Source organism: Wyeomyia smithii, chromosome 3, assembly GCF_029784165.1.
Source record: "Wyeomyia smithii strain HCP4-BCI-WySm-NY-G18 chromosome 3, ASM2978416v1, whole genome shotgun sequence".
Taxonomy (NCBI): Eukaryota; Metazoa; Arthropoda; class Insecta; order Diptera; family Culicidae; genus Wyeomyia; species Wyeomyia smithii.
The window spans coordinates 33,066,910-33,089,676 of record NC_073696.1 but is presented as its reverse complement, the minus strand read 5'-3'; the positions used below and the strand labels follow the sequence as shown (position 1 = coordinate 33,089,676).

Sequence of the window (22,767 nt, the reverse complement as noted above, 5' to 3'; positions counted from 1 at the left end):
ATTTAAACATGTTTGGTACATGGAAACAAAGAGAATTTAGATTTCGGCTTTGATTCAAACTCCGAACACTTCAACGTGCTGGTTCCTTGGAAGTGGTCCTACAGTAAAGATCTATACATCCTTGGGTAAAGGACATTTCGAAGAACGAAATGGTGTATAATAATCATACTTTTTATAACACTAGCCGTAATAATTCGATATTTATACCGAAGTGTTCGAAGCCTGAGACTGTTCGAAGTTTGAATCAAAACGGTAGGGGTAAACAGGGTAAGACCGCCCAACGTAGTTTCTCTCCCAAGTTATAAAATAATTGAAAATTTTTCTTGATAGACATGTTACAATGTAATTACATAACATTTTGCACCCCTTTCTGCTTTGATAGCGCGCGAACGGTCACAGAAACAATCAAAAACAATTTTTCAGCTGGCAACCGGTCAATGCGCTATTATTTTGCGGTTTTGAGACTTTAGGTTTTTCTGTCTCAAAATCTATTGTTTTGTTTGTGAACATACGTTCAATCGCTTGCCTGATTCTGTCTTCTTTCGGAAATATCGAAAGCCGTGAGTAATTTTGTAATTTTGACTACTTTTTGGGTAGAATACTTTGTAAAGCCGCCCACTATACATGGGGTAAAACCGCCACGTATACAATTGTTTGTAGTTTTACTTCAAGACCCAAATGCCTCGACACTACAAAGGGAATATTGACAGGATCAGTAGAGCAATTTCAAACCACATAAGATAACCATTAGGGTGGGACAAAAAATAAATGTTAGCTCCCATGCACTTTTCGTATTCCTTATGGGTCCCATAACAACTGTGTAACTTTTAAGATCAATCGGTAAAACGCCCGATTTGCGCCCGATTTTTAAAGTTTCCGTACGATTTTATATGGAAAATCCACTTTTTCAAAACTTATTCTCTACAAATATCCAGTTGCCTCCTAAAAATATATGGATACATGATATTTGTAGGAAATTTTTCTTGGAAAAACTCTTCTAAAGACCGTAAGGCGCTACGATGCTTGTAGAAATAGCTATTCACCCCAAACTGATTGAATGTCTGGCAAACGGCTCACCATTGAGATTTCCCAGCAACACTGCTGCTATTGCAAACTTGCTTAAGTATGAGAAATACTTTCGCGTGGAATTAATTTTCAAAGTGTGATTTTTGCTCATAGTATCTTCGGGGATGCCTCCAAGATAAATTTAAGCGATATCATTTCTCATCACATGGTTGAATTTGCAACAGCAGCATGCTGCAGCAATATTGCTAGTAAAATTCAATGGTGAGCCGTTCGTCAGATGTTCAATCAGTCTGGGGTGAATTATTTTTTTCACAAGCAAGGTAGCGTCTTGCGGTCTTCAGAAGAGTTTTTCCCAGGAAAATTTCCTGTATATATAATGTATTTATATATTTTTAGGAGCCAACTAGACATCTGTATAGAAAAAGTTTTGAAATAGTGGTTTTCCCATATAAAATCGTATGGAAGCTTTAAAAATCGGGCGTTTCACCGATCGATCTGAAAAGTTACACAGTTGTTATAGGACCCATAAGGAACACGAAAAGTGCATGGGAGCGAAAAAATAACACCATCGCATTTTTCCCATATAACCATGTCCCAGTTTAATAACCATCACTAATTGATTTATTGACCAATTTTACATAAGAAATGCTATATATTAGGTTGCCAACCCAGCAGCTTCTAGTTGGTGGGAATTTGGGTTCATTTTTTCCCAGTGTGCGCTGGTGGGCGGGCTTACCCCGCATGAAAAAAAATCTGCAAATTTTGAATTCATTTATGAAATTAAAAAAAGGCGGGAAAATAAACAAAAATATTTCAGTTCTTATTTTTCAGATGCGGGCACTGAATAGAAGAGCCTCTTAGTAAAGAAAAAATGAAATTGCAGCCGCAACTTTTTTTTTATAAACAGAATTGCTTAACTCTCTAGTGCCCAGTGCCGCCTCTAGGCGATCTTCAGTCGAACCTCTAAAAAGCTTCAATAAGAACCTTAAAAATGTTTATGAGGCTTAATAGTGATTTTTTCAAAGTCCGTCTAAAAATTAATTTGGGTACTAGAGGGTTAAGGAGGCGGTCTTACCCCGCTTACCCCTACCTATTGTTCTATAATTGCACGCAAAAGATCTACACCTAATCAATTATTGTGTTCAACTATTGCGTGCAAGTTTCAACTTGGCTCGATTGAAAATAAAAAGCTTAAAAAAGGAGATGGTATTTCAGTAACTTTCACCAGTACTCATTCCTGAGACTATTCTTTTGTCGTTAAATATTTCGTGCTTATTTCATACAATCAGGAAATTAAAAATGCATTTGCATCGGTTGGGAGGAGTTCTGCTGCAAACAAACGGACACATTACAAGAGTTTAGCGAAATACTTAAAAAGTGAACGAACATGAAATTTTTTTTTAGTTCACAATATGGTTATCGTAATAAAAAAATTATGTTATTTGCTGCAGTCGAGCTTGTTGACGAAATACTATAAGAAACTACTGCAAAGAAAACGCAGGGAGGGCTATTACTCGATCTCAACAAACCGTCCAGCATTCTCAATCATGAAATATTAAAATATTACCTCGGTGTCATGCTAATCTAGAACAGCATAGCTGCTGCTTAAGTAACAGAAACAAGCTTCGGAAGAGATATAAGCACCGAAGTCCCGCAGGGAAGTAACATTGGCTCTTCACTCTTCACACTATTGAAATGGTGGTGGTAGGATGGTTTTGGCCAGTGGAAGCCAGGAAGTGGAGGTCCGTTTCGAACGTACGCCAAACGTATTCAAATCGGTTCGTGCAAAAAAGTCTCACTACCCGGTACGTATCATCAGTGTGCTAAAGGACCAGGTCCCTGGATGAAGGCCAATTTTTCTTAAAATCAATACGTAGTCCTACAACAGAATGGAATGCCATGGCATACCTCAAATCGGACCCAACGACCTTAAATTTTATTTCTAGTTCGAGTCCTAGAACAATTTTATACGCTTCTCTTGACCAGCGTTCAACACAGGTTCTGCCATGTAGCACAAACTGGAAAAAATGAAAAATTATCGCTTCTTAACCTTTCCTGTATTTTGGCGCTCCTTGGCGCCTCTGAAGTATAAATTATTCAATTGATATTCGCTTCCAAAAATAGACGTTTTTTCTTGTGCTTTACAACTGGTTGTGGGCCCAGTGTAAGAATCGTTCAGAAACAGAAAATTACGGAATTCGCAGCAGCAAAACGTTCAGGAGTGGAAATGCGAATCTCGAGTAGCAGTCTGGAGCTAGGGTTGCCAACGAAAGAGAAATTGAACGCTTCCAGGTTCGAGTTAACTGAAGTGCAGTGATGCTAAAGTCTGCATTGAAAAAAATGGGCAGAAGTTGTCGATTTTCCATGGGTTTACCTTCACACGCACTGGCGAAATTACACACGAAATCTATACTAATAGATCATAGTAACCCATGAGTCAGCAGGAAAATTTTGACAGTTTTCTCAGACTCAAACCGAATAGCGAAAACAGTGAATAACTCCCCCAAGTAACAAAACTGATTCTATCAATGTTTTATAGCGCTGTTTTGGCTGTATTAAGGGGTTATATACCTTTTTAGTTTCCAAAAAACCGAATTTCTTTAATGCATTATCTTGAACTACAACATCTTGAGAATATTTTTACAAATTTTTATGAAGATCTGAGCAATAAAGAGAAAGTTAGAGCGATTTGCAGCGCGCCGCGCCACGGCCGCGTGAGATAAACTTGAAACGCGTTTATCTCGAAATGGTGTTTCTCAAAAAAATGACTGCCGTGTTTACGATTGCGGGGAAACTATTGAGCTGATTTTCTTCATCTCTTTTTTAAAATGTTCGTTATCAAATTCCCTGATCGTTGAATGATCGATTTTTGGTACGCGATGTTGAACTTTGCCGGAGAAACAATTTTAAATTTAATTTTCAGCACTCGAAACAGGTTTTTTTTCGAAAAAAACGGGAGCGTTTGCACTGAAAACAAAATGCTTATAAAAACGATCGTTCAGATACCCGGCACACTTCTAAACTAATGAAATAATATGAGTATTTCGATTTCAGTTGATCTGCTGCGTCGCTATCGTTAATACCGTAAACCTCTGACAAAAAGAAGTGTTTTGAAAAAACGGCCATTACTACCCAAATAATTGGTATTTCCTATGACCAAACGTGTTTTGTTGTTGTTGAATAATTGAACTTTTAGAAAGTTACTACTTTTATGCTATAAAAAAGGTGCTACACGTCTGAACAATTTCAAACTATGCGCTTTTTTCTCGAGCAAAAAAGGTATATAACAGTGGTAACCACTATGAAACTTTGATAAAACCAATATTGTTACAAGGGTCCGTTTAGAAGTGGGCGCGTTTAAAACACGGTAACCCTCCGCGTTGAAATGGACATCGTGCGTTACTTTGTGGACGACCTATACGCCCATTCCGGCATCTACAACAATTTGGCACTATCCAGCTTTCCACGAGCGGTATGGCAGACAATGGACGTAACCCATTTTGATGTTGTTTGTAGGTTAGATAATTTGAAATCGTAGTAACGGAGCGAAAAACTTAAAAATGTTGCGACGTAGCACTTCCAGCTGTTTGGATTGGACAACAATCAAAGCTTGCTGAAAATACAAATGGGACGGACATGTTTTGCGCGGTAGTATAGTTTATTGTCAGACGTTGCAAGCGAATGCAAGCAAATGAAGAAAGCTTTACATTTCTTTTACCGAGTGTGACTGTGGGTTAATTGCGGCAAGCTAATGTCGTTTTCGTTTTCGCGGTGTAGCTACACTCAAACGACACTTTTGACACCGAAAATGTTTTATTTGACTTTTCGGACTACCCTTCTTCTGTCTCTCCCTACACTTTTTCTGCCCCTGACGACACCCGAAAAAAGCAGAGTGTACTGTAGGAAGTTACCAACACATTCACACGTATGTGTCAAAACTGGTTTGTTTTGGTTTTCGTTCCACGTGGTAAAGTGTCAGGTAAATTTTTTCTCAGCACATTTGCGAGATGGACATATGAAATGGAAACGAGACAAAATGACGAATGCGATAATGACCAAAACAAAACGAATTGACAGCTATCCCATTATTACGCATACCAATGCAATGACACTGAAAATGTTTTATTTGAAGCTGCAAAGTATAGCACGGAAAAAGTGTACCTACACCGCGAAAACGAAAACGACATAATTTACTCTAGCTCTCGTGTCTGATGGAACGTTATACATAGCAGAGCCGGAGGCAGCTGGTTGCTGGGAGTTCTATTGATGTTTCGCGTGTGATTTTGCGCTCGTTAAAAAGGGCGTAAAGCTTTCACATGGCTCTCGCTTGCGGTGTCTGATCAACAAAATCAGGTTTATCGCTTAAAAAACAGTAGAGATTCACTCACTCTCTTCAGAGCTCTTTAGATCAGTCTGTGAGCGGATTGCCCACGGTTATTCCGGACGGCCGACAACTCTGCGCGACCAGAAGCTCAAAAGGATGCTGAAGAGGAAGACCGAGGTAAAATGGCTAGATCGCTGCGTGCGCTTGGCCGGGAGGTCGTCGTAACCGGCCAAACAGTGAAAATATACCTGGCGAACACGGACGTAGGTGCCAGAACGCGGCGCCCCGTTCACTGCTCTCGAAGTTGCAGTTAATGACGCAGTGGCAGCGGCTGAATAAGATGGGCAAGTCGATTTCCCTGGCGATTCGCGACGCACAGTGGTCGAAGGCCGGAAAAAACCTCGATTTTTCATGTCAATACTTTTGATTTTTTGCATTTTTCCGAAGATTCTCAAAGTGTAAATGACCTTTTTTTGATTCAACAAGTTTCATTTTGAAGGGAAATTTGTGTGCTTTTTGATTGATTTTCAAGACTTTCCAAAAATATAATTATATATACCAATTTCTCAATCGAGGTAAAACATATTGCAGGGAAGCCGAAAAACATGTATTTCTAAAGTCATTTCTATCGTACAATCTTGTGAAACAGTTCGGAACGATCGGATAACCAACGATCAATGGGAATTTTATTGTAATTTTCAGATTTTTGGGTCCCGTTTTGCACATCGTTGCTCATAGGGAGATATTTTAAAAATAAAACTATGGAGACAAATGGTGGTCAGTTGTAAAATATTCAATTTCGTATACTTAAACAACATGATTGACTGGGAAGTATACATGAAGTTTTTTCCATAAGTTTCAAGCATATTTTTTATAAACATGTAAACCGCTTTCAGTACTGCAAGATGTATAACAAACAATATCGCACGCTTAGCCTTGGGGCTAATAGCGGTCTCGATCAACTAGATTAGTTGAGAGAATCCGTTATCGATATTGTTTTTGGCACATTTTGCATGTGTAGGATAAGTACAACGATACACCGTGCCCCAGTGCTGCGTCGAGAAAATTTCCAGCTGGAAAAGATCCTCGACTCTATCGGGAATCGAACCCGATATCACAACCGTGTGGGAGAGCTAGCCGACCGACATCGCTAACCACAGAGCCACGGGGACCACAAGATGTATAGAGAGATGCAAGATGAATAAAGAGAGAATAAATTGAATTGATTAGAAAAAACATGTCGTCTTTTATATTTTCTATGACGTTGAAATAAACTACCATACGATCTCATGATTTTCCTTGAAAGACCTCTAACTTTTCGCAGAAAGATCTTGAATTGGTCAAACGGCTTAAAAGCTAAAAAGTTTTCAAAATAAAATGAATTGAATTATGACGATTCTTGCACCACACTAATTCAAAAAGGAGTACCCTAAGTACCAAAAAAATGCGATTCTAAATTTTTTCGATGAAGAACAAGTGTGAGAACCACCCCAATATTCATCTTAGCACCTATATTCTTCCCGTCGCTTTCATTTCGCTCTTCTCATCGCTCTTAACTTCCGACTACTCGACTTAATCAAGAGTAAAATAAAAAACCTCGAACTACTTATACTTAAAAAAAGTAAAATTTCACAGTAAATTGAACAAATAAGGGCAATGAAATGAATATAGGTGATGAGATGAATATAAGAGCGGTTCTCCTATCAAAATTTAAGGCTAGATTGAAGCAAAAACAAAAATCTGATCATGAGAAAGGTCTAACGGCACTTTAGGTGCATAAATTGCTATTTTCAACATTTTCTGACATCAGAAATGAGTTCACTACACCAAAATTGTAATAATATGTAATTTCCAATCATATAAAAAAGACTTTTAGGTTTTTTCCGACTTTTGTATAGAGACCTGCCACTGTGCGACGTGGCGATGGTGATGGACGACGAGACCTATCTCACTCTGGATGACAACGACTGGCAAGGCATTTTGTACGAAGGAAATGGGGGTCCGAGGTGTCGTTCATTTCACACACCAATTTCCCCAAGATGGTGCTGCTGTGACTGAAAATCACCGAGTAGGGGATGTCAAAGCCATTTTTCTTTTACTCCGGACTGGCCGTGAACGGGGACATTGACGGTGTTCTGGCCGGATTTGGCGTTGGCTCACTGTTCGAAGCGATCGTTGGAGGAGCTGGAACGGCTGAATGTCGATGTGGTACCCAAGTCGGTGAACCCGCCCAACGTCCCCCAGTTGCGTCTCATCGAGAGTTTCTTGGCAAACCTGAAGCGTAAGATCTACCTTAACAGTTTTGTCGCGAAAACTGAGGTGGAAAATATAACGAAGAAAGAACTCAAAAACATGCCTTCACGCATGATTTCGTCCGCTATGGCGAATGTTTCGGTTAACTGCCGGAAGCGAGGACGTAATAAGTTATCAAACAAAGTTATCTGTTTTAGTTTTTTTTCAACATCCGAAAAAGTTCATTTTTTTAAAGCAAACTTTACCGGCAATTGGGAAGCTGCGAAGAAGGTAGAACTATTCGACGTTTGATATTTAGATTTTATCAGGTTACACTTTAGACGCATCGAATGGGGTCAAAATGTACTTTTACGTGTAATGTGTTCTTTGTTTAACCATGTGTAAGGCTTATTTGACTTTTTCTTTAGTACAATTAGTTTTAGACAACGATTGTTTGTGCATATATGTGTTCGTTTTTTTATGGTCACATTCGTATAAACCCTGGGGTCAGATGAATGTCGATAATTAATACATTAAATAAACAAGGTCAGTAGATTGCACGTAGCAAGAGCTTGGATGTTGCTTTTGCTGGATTATTAGCTGGTTTACGTTGATGATTTCCAAATTTTCACTAACGATTTAAATCTGAAACGATAACTGGAGAAGAATTGGTGCCGTCAGATCAAAATAAAGGATATCAGTGAAATAGTGTTCTGGTTGGGTATCCAGTAAAGAGAAAATCAACTTGAAATGAAGAATTTTTCTACTTTACAAGTACTTCTTTATGATTCATAAACATTTTTTTCACAAATGTTTCGTCAGTGATTACAAAACCATGACCTTGATCATGCAACGTAGGGTGCAATATGGTTAGGCTCTCAATGACGATGTAAGTTGAATTTTTCTCTATAACATTACGATAATAATGAGGTATAACACCTTTTTTACTGCAATATATGAAAATATATTTGAAAAATGGCAACAGCGGTCACACATAACATACTTAAAAATTCATATTTTCACGTTAAAAATTGTAACAAAAAACAAGGTCAAACCTAATCGTTACACTGCCACACCTGAGTCTTTGGGTTAACATGTTTTGGTTTGCTCTTTTTGCACCTGCGCATCATTCATCAGTCTTTTGTGCGAAACCGCACTCGTTGTACTTCCGGATGTGGTCCACGCACTTGTTCACACAGGGGTACCAATCCTTTCCGGAGTAGTCGATCTCCGGCAGCTCACCGCCGTAGTTCTTCGGCAGCACCTCGGGGCTCAGGTACTTGTGGAATTTCTTCATGTCGTTTCCGTGGAAGAACATCTAGAACAGGAAATAGAAAAAGCAGATTAGATTAAGTTGGCTTTAAGTTCGTTTATTGTACACCCCGCAGAGGAGTCCAACGATCAACAGTTGAGTGATGGAAAAATAACAATGCGTAAATAAATAGTTGGCGATTACAGAGCTGCCCCCCTTTTTCTGTCCATGGTGGTAATCGTGGCGCCTTTGACAGGTCGGATAATATGACAATGATTGGCGGATTGGTGTTGAAGTTTTACTTATCAGTTGATCAGCTATTAATAGTTTAATGTGATTTACTATAAAAGCTGTTGCGGTAAAACTCGCAGCCAGTCAGTAGTTTACGTCCTATCCGGTCGTAAACTACGAGAGGAATTCGGAATCGGAGATTCCGTAAGCCTTGTACAAACATTAGAACAAAGTGTTTGTGTAAAATTCCGTTTCGGAATATGACATACCGTAATTTTTACACAGATTTCGCAGTGTACAGGAGAATTGCGGGTTAGCGCTGCGATCCTATTGACCCTGACGGTCTTTCCCAGCCGAGATTCGAACAAATTCGAGACCAACTGGAAGATTCAAAACTTTAGTGTCAAATTCATGATCTGACACAGTTTAGATTATGACATCCTTATTGCAGCAAATTTTTATATCCTGCAGCAGAGCTCTAGAATAATAAATTTGCCAGATTATATCCATGGAGAAGTGGACAATTAATTCAAATAGTTAGGACTCGAATTGAACTAATGTATTCACGTTCATATTACATTGCTAAAAGAAGTTGTTCAAAATACTACTGCCATTTTTAATTCAACTAAGATCAAAAGAAAGCCCAAAATACTACATCCTATTCTAGCGAACGATTCAATTCTTTCTCTTCTGGAAATACTTCTGCAACTCGGGATCATCGGTGAAGCCGAACCGGTTCCAGTCGTTGATGTGATCGATGTGTCGGAACACGCACGGGTACCAGTCCCGGCCGCCGTAGTTCATGGCCGGCAGGTTGCCTCCGTAGTTGGCTGGCAGACAGTTTGCGTCGATAAATTGGTGAATTTTGCGCATATCGCTGCCGTGGAAGAAAAGCTGTTTCGTGTGCCGACGCAGGGGATGTAGTGAAGAAGAGATTATTAGCTGGTGCCATTTGAACACGCTTTTTTGCCTTCTACTTGCCAAATCTGGTTTGAATTTAGTCTTTCAGTGCCAAATTTAATTGCCGGACAGGAGATTTTTGTTTTAGCTAGTGTATGATGAAGTAAACAAAGTCATGAATCAATGTCATTGGATTGATTGTGTAGATCAGCGGTTCTCAACCTTTTTTTGTTCGCGTACCCCTTGGCGATATTTTTCATATCGGTTGTACCCCCTGGCTTGGAATGTTTTCGCAGAGTGGGAGAGATTAGTGGTAGATCATGTTGTGGTAGTCTTGTTTAGGTTTCAAATTAAACTATGGTTTGTTTGACTGCTGCAGTTATGTTTTAAGAGCAAGATTAAAAAAAAAAACGAAGTATTTTAGAGAAAAATTGCTTTGTCCGCCATTACTGACTTTTCTTTCGCGTACCCCCTGAAGGCTTTCGAGTACCCCCAGGGGTACGCGTACCCCAGGTTGAGAACCGCTGGTGTAGATTATTTGGTTACTATATATCAAATTAAATTGTGCAAAAATTTCAAGACTGCGTACGATTCAGTTATGCTCAATTATACTTAAACGCTGTCGCAAAATCCCATGCCGATGATCAACTTTATTAAATTATTCGTCGTTGTTATCAATATATTTTGACGAAAGCCAGCAACATGAATCGATGTTCCGGAAATCATAAAATCTTGATGTTTCCGTTACCATAATCACATTTTGCTTTTAAGCGCTTGAGTTCTCAGAAAACAAACACACTGCCAATATCAAACTGAGGTTATAGAGAGTTAGCGTAAGAAAATTTCATCATAAATCATAAAATTGAATAATACAGCTTGGACGAATTAACGGTGACGAATTCGAGGTGACAGCTGCTTAGCAATATTAGTTTTTTTGAATCTTTATCAATATACATAGTATCCGCTGCGGATTAACCATTATTTATTGGTCTTTGAAGCCTGACGATGTCGCCTAGACTCAAAGTTACAAAAGTTATTTTAACGGGCGCTTCACGAAAGAAATTAACAAAGACACTTCTGAACAAGAGGTATTAAGCTTTTACCGATTCCATCGAGAGAATGTTAAAAAATCAATTTCCGAGAGTACTGATATTGTTGTGTCTAAGGTCATTGCGCTCTGGAATCAGGAAGGCCCTGAGAGTTGGAGCAATAGTATTGAGTACATACAAATCAAAGAAAAATTGCAGAATTTGTATGAAGTTAACGATCCCGCGGAACGGGCACTAGGGCTGGCAGAAGGCTTCAAATGAATTCGGGCCATCCACCTATAACGAAAAGCTCAAGTTTTGGTAACCGTGGTTAAAAACCGTAAACATCGAAACAACTACATCAAGGCATTTGTTGTTGACTATTTGAAAAATGTAAATAATAAGTAGTTTATAGCGTAAATTAACAGCTAAAATGATCGAGCAATGGGATGGATGATATTTTTATTGATTTGTGAACTTAAAAAGTTAATTCACTGCATTTGAAAGTTACTACGTAGTATATAATAAATACAGAGGATTCGAATAAATAGTATTAAGAACTGGGTTCACTTATCCAAAATAAAATTATGTCTGAACTAAAAATCAAAACCTAGTAGGCGATGGTTATACGACTTTTTCGTTGATAAGTTGACTTGATACTGCACACAGTGAAGATTGTCGCATTTTAAAACATTCTTTCCATAGTACCTAAAACTTTGTGTCTTCTAGGAAGTTTTTCCTCATAAAATTCCCATCTTTCGGTGGCATAGGATGATTGCTAGTGTATAGTTTGGTACGCTTTTCTAGAAGAGCTAAAAAATTTGTAGCAATGAAATTTGAGCCACAACAAGCCGTAACATTATTTTCTCTTAGTTTGGGCTCCGAGGAATGCGCAAAAAATATATTTGGGTTCGGTTCTATAAGAATTTTTAAGTGATAAAAAAATTGGAATAAAAAAACGTGAAAAATGGATTTTTTTATGAAACTCAAATTAGCACGTCGACTAAACACTTTCCAGGGTTGTCGCCATACAAAAGTTTTAAGGTTACACCATAACCAATAATTTTCTGGTTGAGCCCCAGACTATCTGACAAAACGTTATTTTGGGACACCCTACTCCGCAGCCTACGCAGTCTGCAAGAGTGGTGACGTGCAGCCATGGATCGTGTACAATCGCGTCGGCGCTAAGATACTGATAATATCTTTTACTTCTTGTTTGATGCTTTTTTTTGAAACTTAGTTAAAGAGTCAAGAAAAACTTTAGTCCTTTTTAGTCAGTTTGCAAATGATGCAACTGGATTTGATATTAAATAAAAGCTTTTTTGTTGTTTTATAAAATCCTACATTCGGGTTCTGGACCTTTTTCTGTAGAGAAAACAGCACCCCGAAAATCGTCAAGTATTTTCAAAGAAACTAATTTTTTTTTCGTCACGTAAATTTATTTGTCACTTTTGTTCCGATTTATCTACACTAAGGTCACTTTTTACGCGTTTTTTTTACGCACGGCTCTTTTATGCGGATTCCGGAATTTACGCGGTTTTTTTACGCGGCACGTTTCCCCCGCGTAAAAAGCGACTTTACTGTATATTAATAATTTAAGTTCTCAGAAAATCTCTCAAGTGTAACATTTTTCGAAAAAAAAATTTCAGGAAACGTTTTACCCTAAGTGGCGTATATTCTGGTAAAGTAGATAGTTCTGGTTATGCAGAGTAATTACCCAAATTTTCAGCAAAATCTTTTAAGTCTAGCAGGAAATATTTTGATTTGAAGGTTTTGGGAAAAAAAACAGTTTTGGGCCGTTTAACCCCATTTGACGCACTTTCAGGATGACCCTGAAAATTGACAATTTTGAAAAGAAAAATGTTTTTTTTTGTCATGTTACCTCTTTGCCATATACTGTTACCATGCGTTTAAAGGTACTGTTGGTGTAGAATGATAACACAAATTTTCAGAAAAATTCATCAAGTCTAGCAGGAGTTATTGCAATTTTTAGTATTTGGACGTTTTTGGACATATCATTTTTAGGGACCGTTTTACCACACCAAAGGGGTAGTATTCACCAAGAATTTTTTTTCGGAAATGTATAAAGTTTTTGGAAACTTGAATGAAGTTTTCCTTAAGCAAGCGTAGAAGCGACAAACGCGGTGATCAGTTACTCTGTGGCCTTTTGAAGCACTTCTATCTATGCTAAATCCATCCATGTCCCAGTCTAGTCCCGTTCCCCTCCGTCTACACCCAACAAAACGACAAGAACACGTTTGAACCTTAAGCACAAAACCAGCAACCAGACCCCGCACAATAGAACCAGGACCCAAGGACTACGAGCCTCTGTCCCAACTCACGACATCGTGGCTCAGCAGTACGAATCCATACATGCCATTCGACGATTATCAGACGACCATTGAACAACAAAACACAGATTGGAAATTCCATGCTAGTTTTGAGTTAGACTTAATTTCAGCTCGTAGTCGGCAGCGAGGATAAAAAATTTGCTTTAGTTTTTAAGTCATCAGCTATAATTGGCGCCGTTAAACATTGAATTGTATTTGTGCCGTGTCAAATAAATGTTATGTGAAGAAAAAAAAAGTATCTAACTATTTATCTTTGTAGATAGAAGAAAAATTTGTTCTACAATGTTATAGCTCCATTAATATTAAGTAACTTTGTAAAAAAATTTCTCTATCTTTGAAAACAACCGATTTATATTGAAAAAACACATTTTACGCATTAACTTTTATATTTCAAGATTTATCTCAAAACTGTCTTTGAACAACTTTTAGAGCTTTTTAAGAGAAACAATTTGCAATGCTGACATTGTAAATATCTCGATTTTACTCAAACTTATTAATATTTTTCATCAAAAAATATGCGTTTTTCATTTGTATGTTATTCTTTTTGAGGCAAACATAAACAATATCTTTTGGTCTCATTTTGAAGGGCACATTTGACTCTATAAATGGAGGACATTGCAAATTATTTCTCTTAAAAAGCTCTAAAAGTCGTTCAAAGACAGTTTTGAGATGAAACTTGAAATAAAAAAGTTAGAGCGTAAAATATGTTTTTTCAATATAAATCGTTTTCAAAGATAGAGAAAAACTTTTTTTACAAAGTGACTTAAAATCAATGGAGCTATAACATTGTAGAACAAATTTTTCTTCTATCTACATAGATAAAAAAGTTAGATACTTGATTGCATCGAAAATATTGGTCGCCCTAATTTTTGATAATTTTCCAATGAGCGCTTTATCATATGTAACAACTTTGTAGAAGAAAGTTTTTCTCTAAAATGTTGCTATAGAGCTCAAGACCCAAATTTCCCCCTAAATTTGGTTTCTGGACCATTGTGCATTGATCATATACTTTCTGTATTACAAGTTGGCATGCGAGGCGTTGAAAATCATAATAAATAAAATTAAAATCGCTAAGGGCTAATCGCTATCGAAAATTTTGAAATAAATTAGGACCATCACTAATGATATCTAGGAATGTTGTTTAAAATAACGGGCAGTGAAAAAGCATGAAAATCTAAAAGAAAAGTGGTCAAGTGTTTTTTCTCTTTTATTATTCGCTATGAAATCTATCCCTGGATGAAAATCATGTTCTGGCGCCTTATGCAAAATCCAGAGCAACCAGAAGAATTTACTTTTATAGATAATTATAATGTTTATTTTCATTCAATAGAACAGCAAAACAGTGAAAACAAGTCTAGCAAAATATCGAACATGGGTACAATTTCTGTATTATTATAATTATACTGTCATCCTTTTTTTTTGTTTTCCTTGCTTCTCCAGAGTTTAATTGAAGCAAAACATTTTTATTAATGATGAGAATTGAAGCAATAAAAAAGGTTCTGTACTACACACAATTCCTGTTGCAAAACTTAGAGCAAATGGCTTGTTTGGGCAGAAAAGTTTGATTCAACGTTCCTATGCAAAACTTCAACTTCTTTAAAAAGAGACAAACACTCTTAATACATAAAGCAGTTAGTTGCATTACCAGATGTTCTAGCTCATATGCGAGAGTTTTGTGACTGTTTCTCTGTAATCGTCTCAGAATTGAGCAATTTGCATGCCAAGGTTTGGCACTTTATTAAAATTCTTTCAGATTTTACTTACCGCAACCTCCTAGACTGCAACTAAAACGATGTTGTGTCAATTATGTTTTGAAATCATTACTTTTTCAAAAGGTTGCGCCAAACACCGGCTATTTCGCAATACGACAAACTAAATTCCTTTTAATTTTTTTCGCACAAAAAAACTGGAGCAAACCGGGATTACACCTTAACCACTCTTCTTTTGATCGAATGATCGAAAATTTTTGAAATGTTATCTCAGATAGTCGAAATTTTTCACAATTTAAAATACTGATACTATAGGTGGCAGAAAAACTTAACGATAAACATCTACAATTATTGAGGAGCGTTTGAAATAAAGATAGAAAATAATCGCGCATACTGACAGGGTTGACAGTTTTGAATTAGTAAACCTTATCGGAATATGGAGCACAAAAAATTGCAGTGCGCAAACTACTCGCATTCCAAAACAACTGAAAAAGAAATCAAAAGTAATAAATACTCAGTGATTATACAAAGGATGCCGTTCTAGTTAACCAATTTGGAGATAAACTGATTACTTCCTGGTACTTTGACATTTTTAAAGTAGACAGACTTTATCAAGAAGAAAACATTCAAAGTGTTCCAGAAAACTGCATAACGGTGAATATGTACCCAAACATTTGCCTCGTATCGGAAGCTTACAAGCAACCTTAATATATGCAGGTACTCTGATCGATGACATTTCAAAAGTAATCCTGTGTGATTTGCATGAATTTAAAAAAAAAAAATAAAACGGCACAATGATAGTTATTAATAGAATAACTGATAATATATCTGGCAATTCAAAAATTTGTTTTAATCAATCAAAGTCGATTAAATATTAAGCCTAACACTCCGTAAAAAATACACGCGTGTTATTTAGTATATACCTAACATGCGTAAAAAGGCTACGCAATCACACCACGTTTCTTGCCTACATTACATGCCACCTGGTCGCCGTAATCTCGATATAAAATAGAAATTGATTACATACCAGCTAAACAAAAGAACACACTAAAATTCGAGTAAGTGATAACACCACCCACTCGAACTTTGCTCATCGCGTTCGTAATTAGCGATGGTATTCCCCACCCGGATTTACTTACCCGTTTGTTGAGCTTTTCCTTGATAAACGGCTTAAACAGTGTCCAGACCATATTGAAGATGAACGGCTGCTTAATGATGTGAACTTCCTTCAGCCGCAGCGGAAGCGCCTCCTGGATGAACGTCAGCAGCAGCATCGAGAAAGAAGGCGACAGCGCCTTTACCTGCTTCAGCGACAACCCGTCAAAATCCATCACGACGACTGCGCCGTTGATCTGGGTGGCCGGCTCCAGTTGAGCGATCAGATGGATCAGATAGAACAGCCGGAACAGCTGCTCGGAGCTGACCTGCTTCGGGTCCCACAGGGAACCACAGTTGACCAGCAGCACCCGGCGTCCCTTCTGGTCCCGATTTGGCAGCACGTTCACCACGTTGTGCTCGGTGAAGGCACGCTTCTCGTCCTCCGGCATCAGGTTGTGCAGCAGATTGTGGTAGCTTTTCTTGAATTCGGCTATGCGGCGCATCTGGAAGGGAGTTGTTGTTTAGAATAAATTTGTTCAAATATTTATTTTATTGCTGTTCCATTCTTCTAATCTCGACACTGTTTACGTTTGCCTTACAATTAGGATAGGAATTATAACTAAGTCGGCTAGAACACAGCTTGATATTTCAGATTTGCAGACTTCTAGGCGTATTGCAACCGTTTTAAATTACCTATGTGGAGCAGTGAGCTCATCACCAGTCAGTAGAAGCTCTAATGCTGATGTTATACTGAAACTCACATGAGGAATATCAATAACGTGAATGGCAATGGCATTAATCGTTTAGAAGAGAACTAATTTCTAATTATCAGGCAGCAACAATCAGTGCTAAATTCCGGAAATGACTTCTGTTTAGAACTATAAATCATTGAAAATAAGAGTTATATTAATTTTCACAACAGCTACAGGTTCAAATATCAATGCGTTTAGGATCTAACACAATTAAAGTAAGTTCTAACTGGTAAAAAGCAGAGACAACCATTTTCAAACTATTCAGAATTTAGAGTACGAATAAGGAAAGAAAAATATTGAGAACATGCCATAGTATTAGTACAGCAATTGCAGTTAAAATAAGAAATGTTACCCTATTTGGAATATGTCGTAACATTGAAGAAACAAAATTGTAGTCAGTTTTGTAAGAACAATTTAATGAGAACTCTTATATTAACCATAAACTAAAATATCTTAGCTTGCTCAATAAAATTTTAGCAAACTGGCTGATAACAAGAGTCTTTCTCTCCTGATGTGTGACGTCCTGCGAGTAAAGCGACCTTTGCGATTTAAGCGTTTGTTGTGATTGAGGTCAATTTATGAAACATTGGAATCCGAAAAATTGCAAATTTAAAGTGTTAAAATTGCAAATTTAAAGTGCATACAGATAATAATAAATAAGATTTGCATCAAATGCCATCCAACTATAAATTTGTTGCATCTTTTGGATATAAAATTTGCATCTGCAAAACAGTGTGGAAGGAACTCGTCATTATGCAGATTGTCGTCTCAAAGGATTTTTATGTAGGTATAAAAAGACATACTTAACATCTTCTGGAAAAGGCAAGCTTCAAATTACAATTATTGCTTATTTTGCGTAAATATAGTTTAATTTGGGTGTTTAACAACATCTCTAGATATAGTTTTGTTTTGATGTGAACTAGGCTAAGGTTAACAGCCGACATTTCACACCAAATCACTTGAAAGAGACATGCACTCGTAGCACAATGTTATGAAAGTAAACATTCTCACTCAACACGTCACCCTACAAACGTTACACAATCTTATCAGCCACAAATCCAAGTAGGTAAATGGTGATTGGTTTTTAAACCCAAAGTCCATCACGTAAATCGCCGTAGTTTCTAAGCGGAAGGCGGCGATGTGATAGAAGAAGAAAAACTTTATCGCAGTAAGCCGTTGAGATTGTTTTTTTTTCTGTATACAAAGTACAAAGTTTGCTTCGTCCGCACATGTGCGCTTGAAATAGGGGAACTGCTCCATTATTCAACTCATTAAGCAGATATTCACGAAGAATGCACAGATTAAACACCAAATTTTCCCGAAAGTATTGAACAAATAAACCAAATATGCTTACGTGCTCTTATGGAATCGTCTAGCATTGTATATTTAGTAAAATTAGCTAGATTTATCCTGAATTTCGTAAAGCAAAATATTTTTCACAACGATTCCATATCCATCTCAAAACTTGAATCAATGCTCAATTATTCATCTCAAGACGCCCCAATATTCATCATACTGTTAACCATGAATGAATCACAATATCATGAATGAACGTAGCCGCAGCCCGTCGTAGTAGGTTATCTAGATATCCGCTGCAGTTGTTTAGGTGCAAAATTGGTAACCTAGGTAACCACAACAGTGCTGTAGATTTATGTCAATTATGTCGGAATAATTTAACATTTCCAGTATGATTTTTTCGTATTAACAGAAACTGAATTGGAAACTTTTGATTTTCTTCAACGCAGTGAAAACAGATGAAAATACATACAGTTCAAATTTATTCACTTTTGAACAAAGGCCTCAACTTTGCTGTTTCTTCTAAACCAAATGTTGAACAGGCAATCATTGATATTGAAAGTGGGATGGGCAGTTGCAATTCTTCCACCGCACAAATTAGTGAAGTGCGCACATCCTTCTTGGATAATTTAAAAAAATGTCCACGTCTTGTAAATAATAGCACAGACTTACAGACAATCAAAGAATTATGTAATAAACCTGTCTTTTATTTAAAAGCTGATAAGGGGAATAAAATTGTTATTTTGAACAAAAATGATTACGATCAACAAATGTTGGAGAAAATTAATAATGGCCCATACAGGCAACAGAGAGTCAACCCCCTTACCGACATGGTTAAAAACTTTGAAAAAACTATCAAAGAATGCCAACCTATTTTTGGTGAAGCTCTGAAAAATCTTCGTGTTTCGAACCTTTCTCTTCCTAGAATAAAGGGTCTCCCTAAAGTACATAAACCTGGTAATAAAATGAGAGAAATCGTTTCTGCGGTGGGGGCACCAACAGAAAAATTGGCCAAATGGTTACTCAAGGAATTTCAATCAATGCCAAAAAAATTTCCTAGTCGATCTGTTAAGAGCACAGGAGTTTTTGTTGAAAATTTAAAATCATCGGGGGGCATCAACACTGGCGAGATAATGGCTTCTTTTGATGTCACAGCACTTTTTCCGAGTGTTTCAGTGAAAGAAGCTATAAATCTTTTGGAAGATTGGCTTCTTTCCCAACAATGTGACAACCCTTGGAAAACTAAAGTACGCAGTTACTTGAAGTTAACTCGACTTTGCATGGAAGACAATTATTTTTCATTTCGTGGGAAATTTTACAAACAAACAAAAGGAGCACCGATGGGGAATCCTCTTTCACCTTTCTTATGTGAGCTTTTCATGGCACATTTGGAGAATAAACTAAATGAAAAAGACTGCTTACCAGATCGTTGGTGGAGGTATGTTGATGATATTTTTTGTATTTTACAACAGGGGGACTTGGAAAGTTTTTTGGGAATTTTGAATGGTCCTCATAAAAATATCCAGTTCACTTTGGAAATTGAACAAAACAACAGGCTTCCATTTTTAGATGTGGTCGTTGTGAAAAACTCCAACCACTTTGAATTCGAAATCTTTAGGAAACCCACACATACTAAGCGGGTAATACCTAACACTTCTAACCACTCCTCCCAGCATAAAATGGCTTCTTTCCACCATATGATCCACCGTATGGAATCTTTGCCTCTCCGTAATGAAGGTAAGAAAAACGAAATGGAATATATTTTTGATATTGGTGAGCAGAATGGATATAACAGAAGAACCATACAAGCCATTTATGACAAAAAGAAACGAATCCAACATAGGAAATCTCACACAACACTCACTCCGCTAACAGAAGATCGGAAAAAAGTAGTGGTTGAATATGACGTCAGTTTCACTCGTCAACTTCGTAAAAAATTTAGAAAATTTGGTATCGATATTATCTACAGTAGTAGAAATAATCAAATGAAAACAAAGTTGGGGTCTACTAAAGACACTATTGACAAATTACATAGGGCGGGTGTTTATAAAGTTGCATGTCCACATTGTGATAAAGTTTACATTGGCCAAACAAAAAGAAATTTAGACATCCGGTTTAAGGAACATACTTCAGAACTTGTGAAGGCTAAGAAAGACTTAGAAAAAGGAATAACTTACCGTTTCAGATCCAAAATAGCCGAACATATATTTCATGAAGATCACGCTATGACTACCGACAACATTAGTCTAGTTCGATCAGTAACATCCCCTTGGAAATTAGATGTCGCAGAAAGTTTAGAAATTTTCAAACAAAACCCAGCTACCCTCCTTAACAGAGTTCAGGGTAATCATTTCTCTTGGCTTTTTAAATTTCTACCGAAAACTCCCCGACAAGGCATGGATCACCAGGCCGCACATTTCTCTACCCAACTCAAGTTGTTTACGTTTTCTGAGTTAAAATTTGCCCCAGTCATTTACCAAATTAGGTATAAATTTTTGGGGTTTTGCTATTTTCTCCACAGTCCAAATAAGCACTGACGAAGGCACTATGTCAGTGCCGAAACACGTATTTGCAAGTGGAAAGTGAAAAGTGATAGAATTAAATAGTGAAAGTGAATAAAAAGTGAAAAGTGTAGTACATACAGTTGAAATTTAAGAATTGTAGAAATTCATCTCATAAAAAAGTGGTCCACTAGTGATGAAAAAAACTTTGATTGGCTGTTGAACGAGTCCCGTTGTATCCGTATAGAAAGAACAATGCGCGGATTTCGTTTTCTGAGGTAGGTGATTGAATTAATTCAGTTTTCGAGTGCAGATGCGCAACTATAATATAAAATTTAGAGCTTTTAAGTGAGTTTTTGAGGATTCTACTTCACGAGGAATCTAAAGTGAACTAAGAAGAATCCATTCCATGGATTAGCAGATTGGTTTAAGAAGAAAATATGCGTTTTTTCCTGTTTTCAATTGTGTTTTCATATTGTATGAGATGAATATATGGGCTGAGATGAATAATGGAGCAGTTCCCCTATTTGAAATATGTTGCTACTTGTTGTTCAGATTTCTACCAGCCTTTAAATTTGGATTCAACCATTTCAGTCTATCGCGCGGGTAAGAGTACTGATAAGGTTTTCAAACAAGTCAATCACCTCCCGGGATTTTGATTAGGATAGATTACACTTGGCCAACGGCTTTTTCGTAAAAAAAAAAACATTGCACACTCACCATTTTGATGGCACTCTCCGGATAAAAGTGGCACGGTCGCAGAAAAATCAGCAGAAAATCATCATCATCCTTGTAGTGCAGATCGGTCGCCTCCTTCAGCAAGCTGCGTAACTCCTTGATCGCCGCTTCACGCACCTCCGGCGTTTCGCGAAGCTCTTTCCGGGCAAACTCCAGCAACTCCGGAGTTGGCGGCTCGGTGTCGATGTCAAACTTCAAGGACATGTTAGATATTCTTCACTAAACCAACCGCAATGTTAAAACTGAGATCCGTCCAGAGAAACGTTCGATCAGCTACTGGCCGGTTTCTAGTCCGACCGTTAATCACTTACTAATCGAAGACACTTTGAAAATCCCTATCTCGCATCCGTGTCAGAACGAGGAAACAACGGAACACTTCTCGCTCGGAATACTGTGTGTATTCACTTTTGACCAGAGCAAACGAACGTCGTTTACTTGATACACTGAGCTTACAAACTGTCCATGGTTTATCAGTTTCTGAGTCAACCTTCCGAACTTCCCTGCGTCGCGCCAAAGTATCACAACGCTTAACCTCCATCGGCTCAGCCGAAGAAAGTGCGCCTATCCTTATCGCGGGTACGAAGCGTACCAAGCTATTGAACGATTTGACTCTTATCTGTTTCGGTTCCGTCGACTTCCACCGCTATTTTCCCTCAACTGCGCGAGACGATAACAACGACTGATGGGAAATCGAAATGCCACTTGCGATCATTGTTTCTGTTCCGCTGACGATGCAGGCGTCAAGCACGAAACTCCGTTGCAGAACAAAGAACGCAGCCAGCTCATCGTCAGGCCACGCCACGACCGCGAAAGGCTCAAATGCTTGTTCTTTGTTGTCGATCATGCCGTATCGCGAACGTTTGTATTATCGGAAATCTGGAATTATACTTTCTTCTTCGATCGCTCACTGATCGAACAATGATTTATTCATGAATAACGTGACGACTATTTTTATATCGTTCTTAGTATCACCCGCCTTCGTGTGTTAACTCGATCACAATAGGGGTGGAGAGTCCGGAAGGGGTTCCGCTACCTTATCGATAATCAGTTGCGCATCTTAAATTAGTGCGGCGCTAATAAACTTGTCCAGTAGCTTCGCTCTTGAACACTATGCCAGACAGTTTTGTTTCGCTTAAGTTAATTGTGTGATGACGCAATATTTACATCAGTAAATTTGTTTTGAACATGTTTACGGAGTTTCTGGCGGTGTTTGACGAAAAGTTTTTTATCACTCTGTTCACACATGCATGCGCTTCTGGGGCCAGCAACGGCCAAGAATTGGTTGTTAACAGCGCTTTCAATCGTAAAACCGGAGAAAGAAAAAGTAGT

General features: G+C 37.8%; 1 protein-coding gene across 2 annotated transcripts; it reads right to left on the bottom strand.

Moving 5' to 3' along the window:
• Positions 1 to 8,520: 8,520 nt before the first annotated feature.
• Positions 8,521 to 22,091, bottom strand: LOC129731614 (clavesin-1-like). 2 transcript variants are annotated; one of them, XM_055691735.1, is made up of 3 exons: positions 21,421 to 22,071; positions 16,193 to 16,654; positions 8,521 to 8,900 (listed from the first exon to the last, which is right to left on the bottom strand). In XM_055691735.1, the coding sequence occupies exons 1-3, from the start codon at positions 21,640 to 21,642 to the stop codon at positions 8,709 to 8,711; spliced, it is 876 nt and encodes a 291-aa protein (XP_055547710.1). In that variant the 5' UTR covers positions 21,643 to 22,071; the 3' UTR covers positions 8,521 to 8,708. The 2 variants fall into 2 exon arrangements, with proteins under 2 accessions (XP_055547710.1, XP_055547709.1); XM_055691734.1 differs by lacking the exon at positions 8,521 to 8,900 and adding an exon at positions 9,627 to 9,959 and having other exon boundaries at positions 21,421 to 22,091.
• Positions 22,092 to 22,767: the final 676 nt, after the last annotated feature.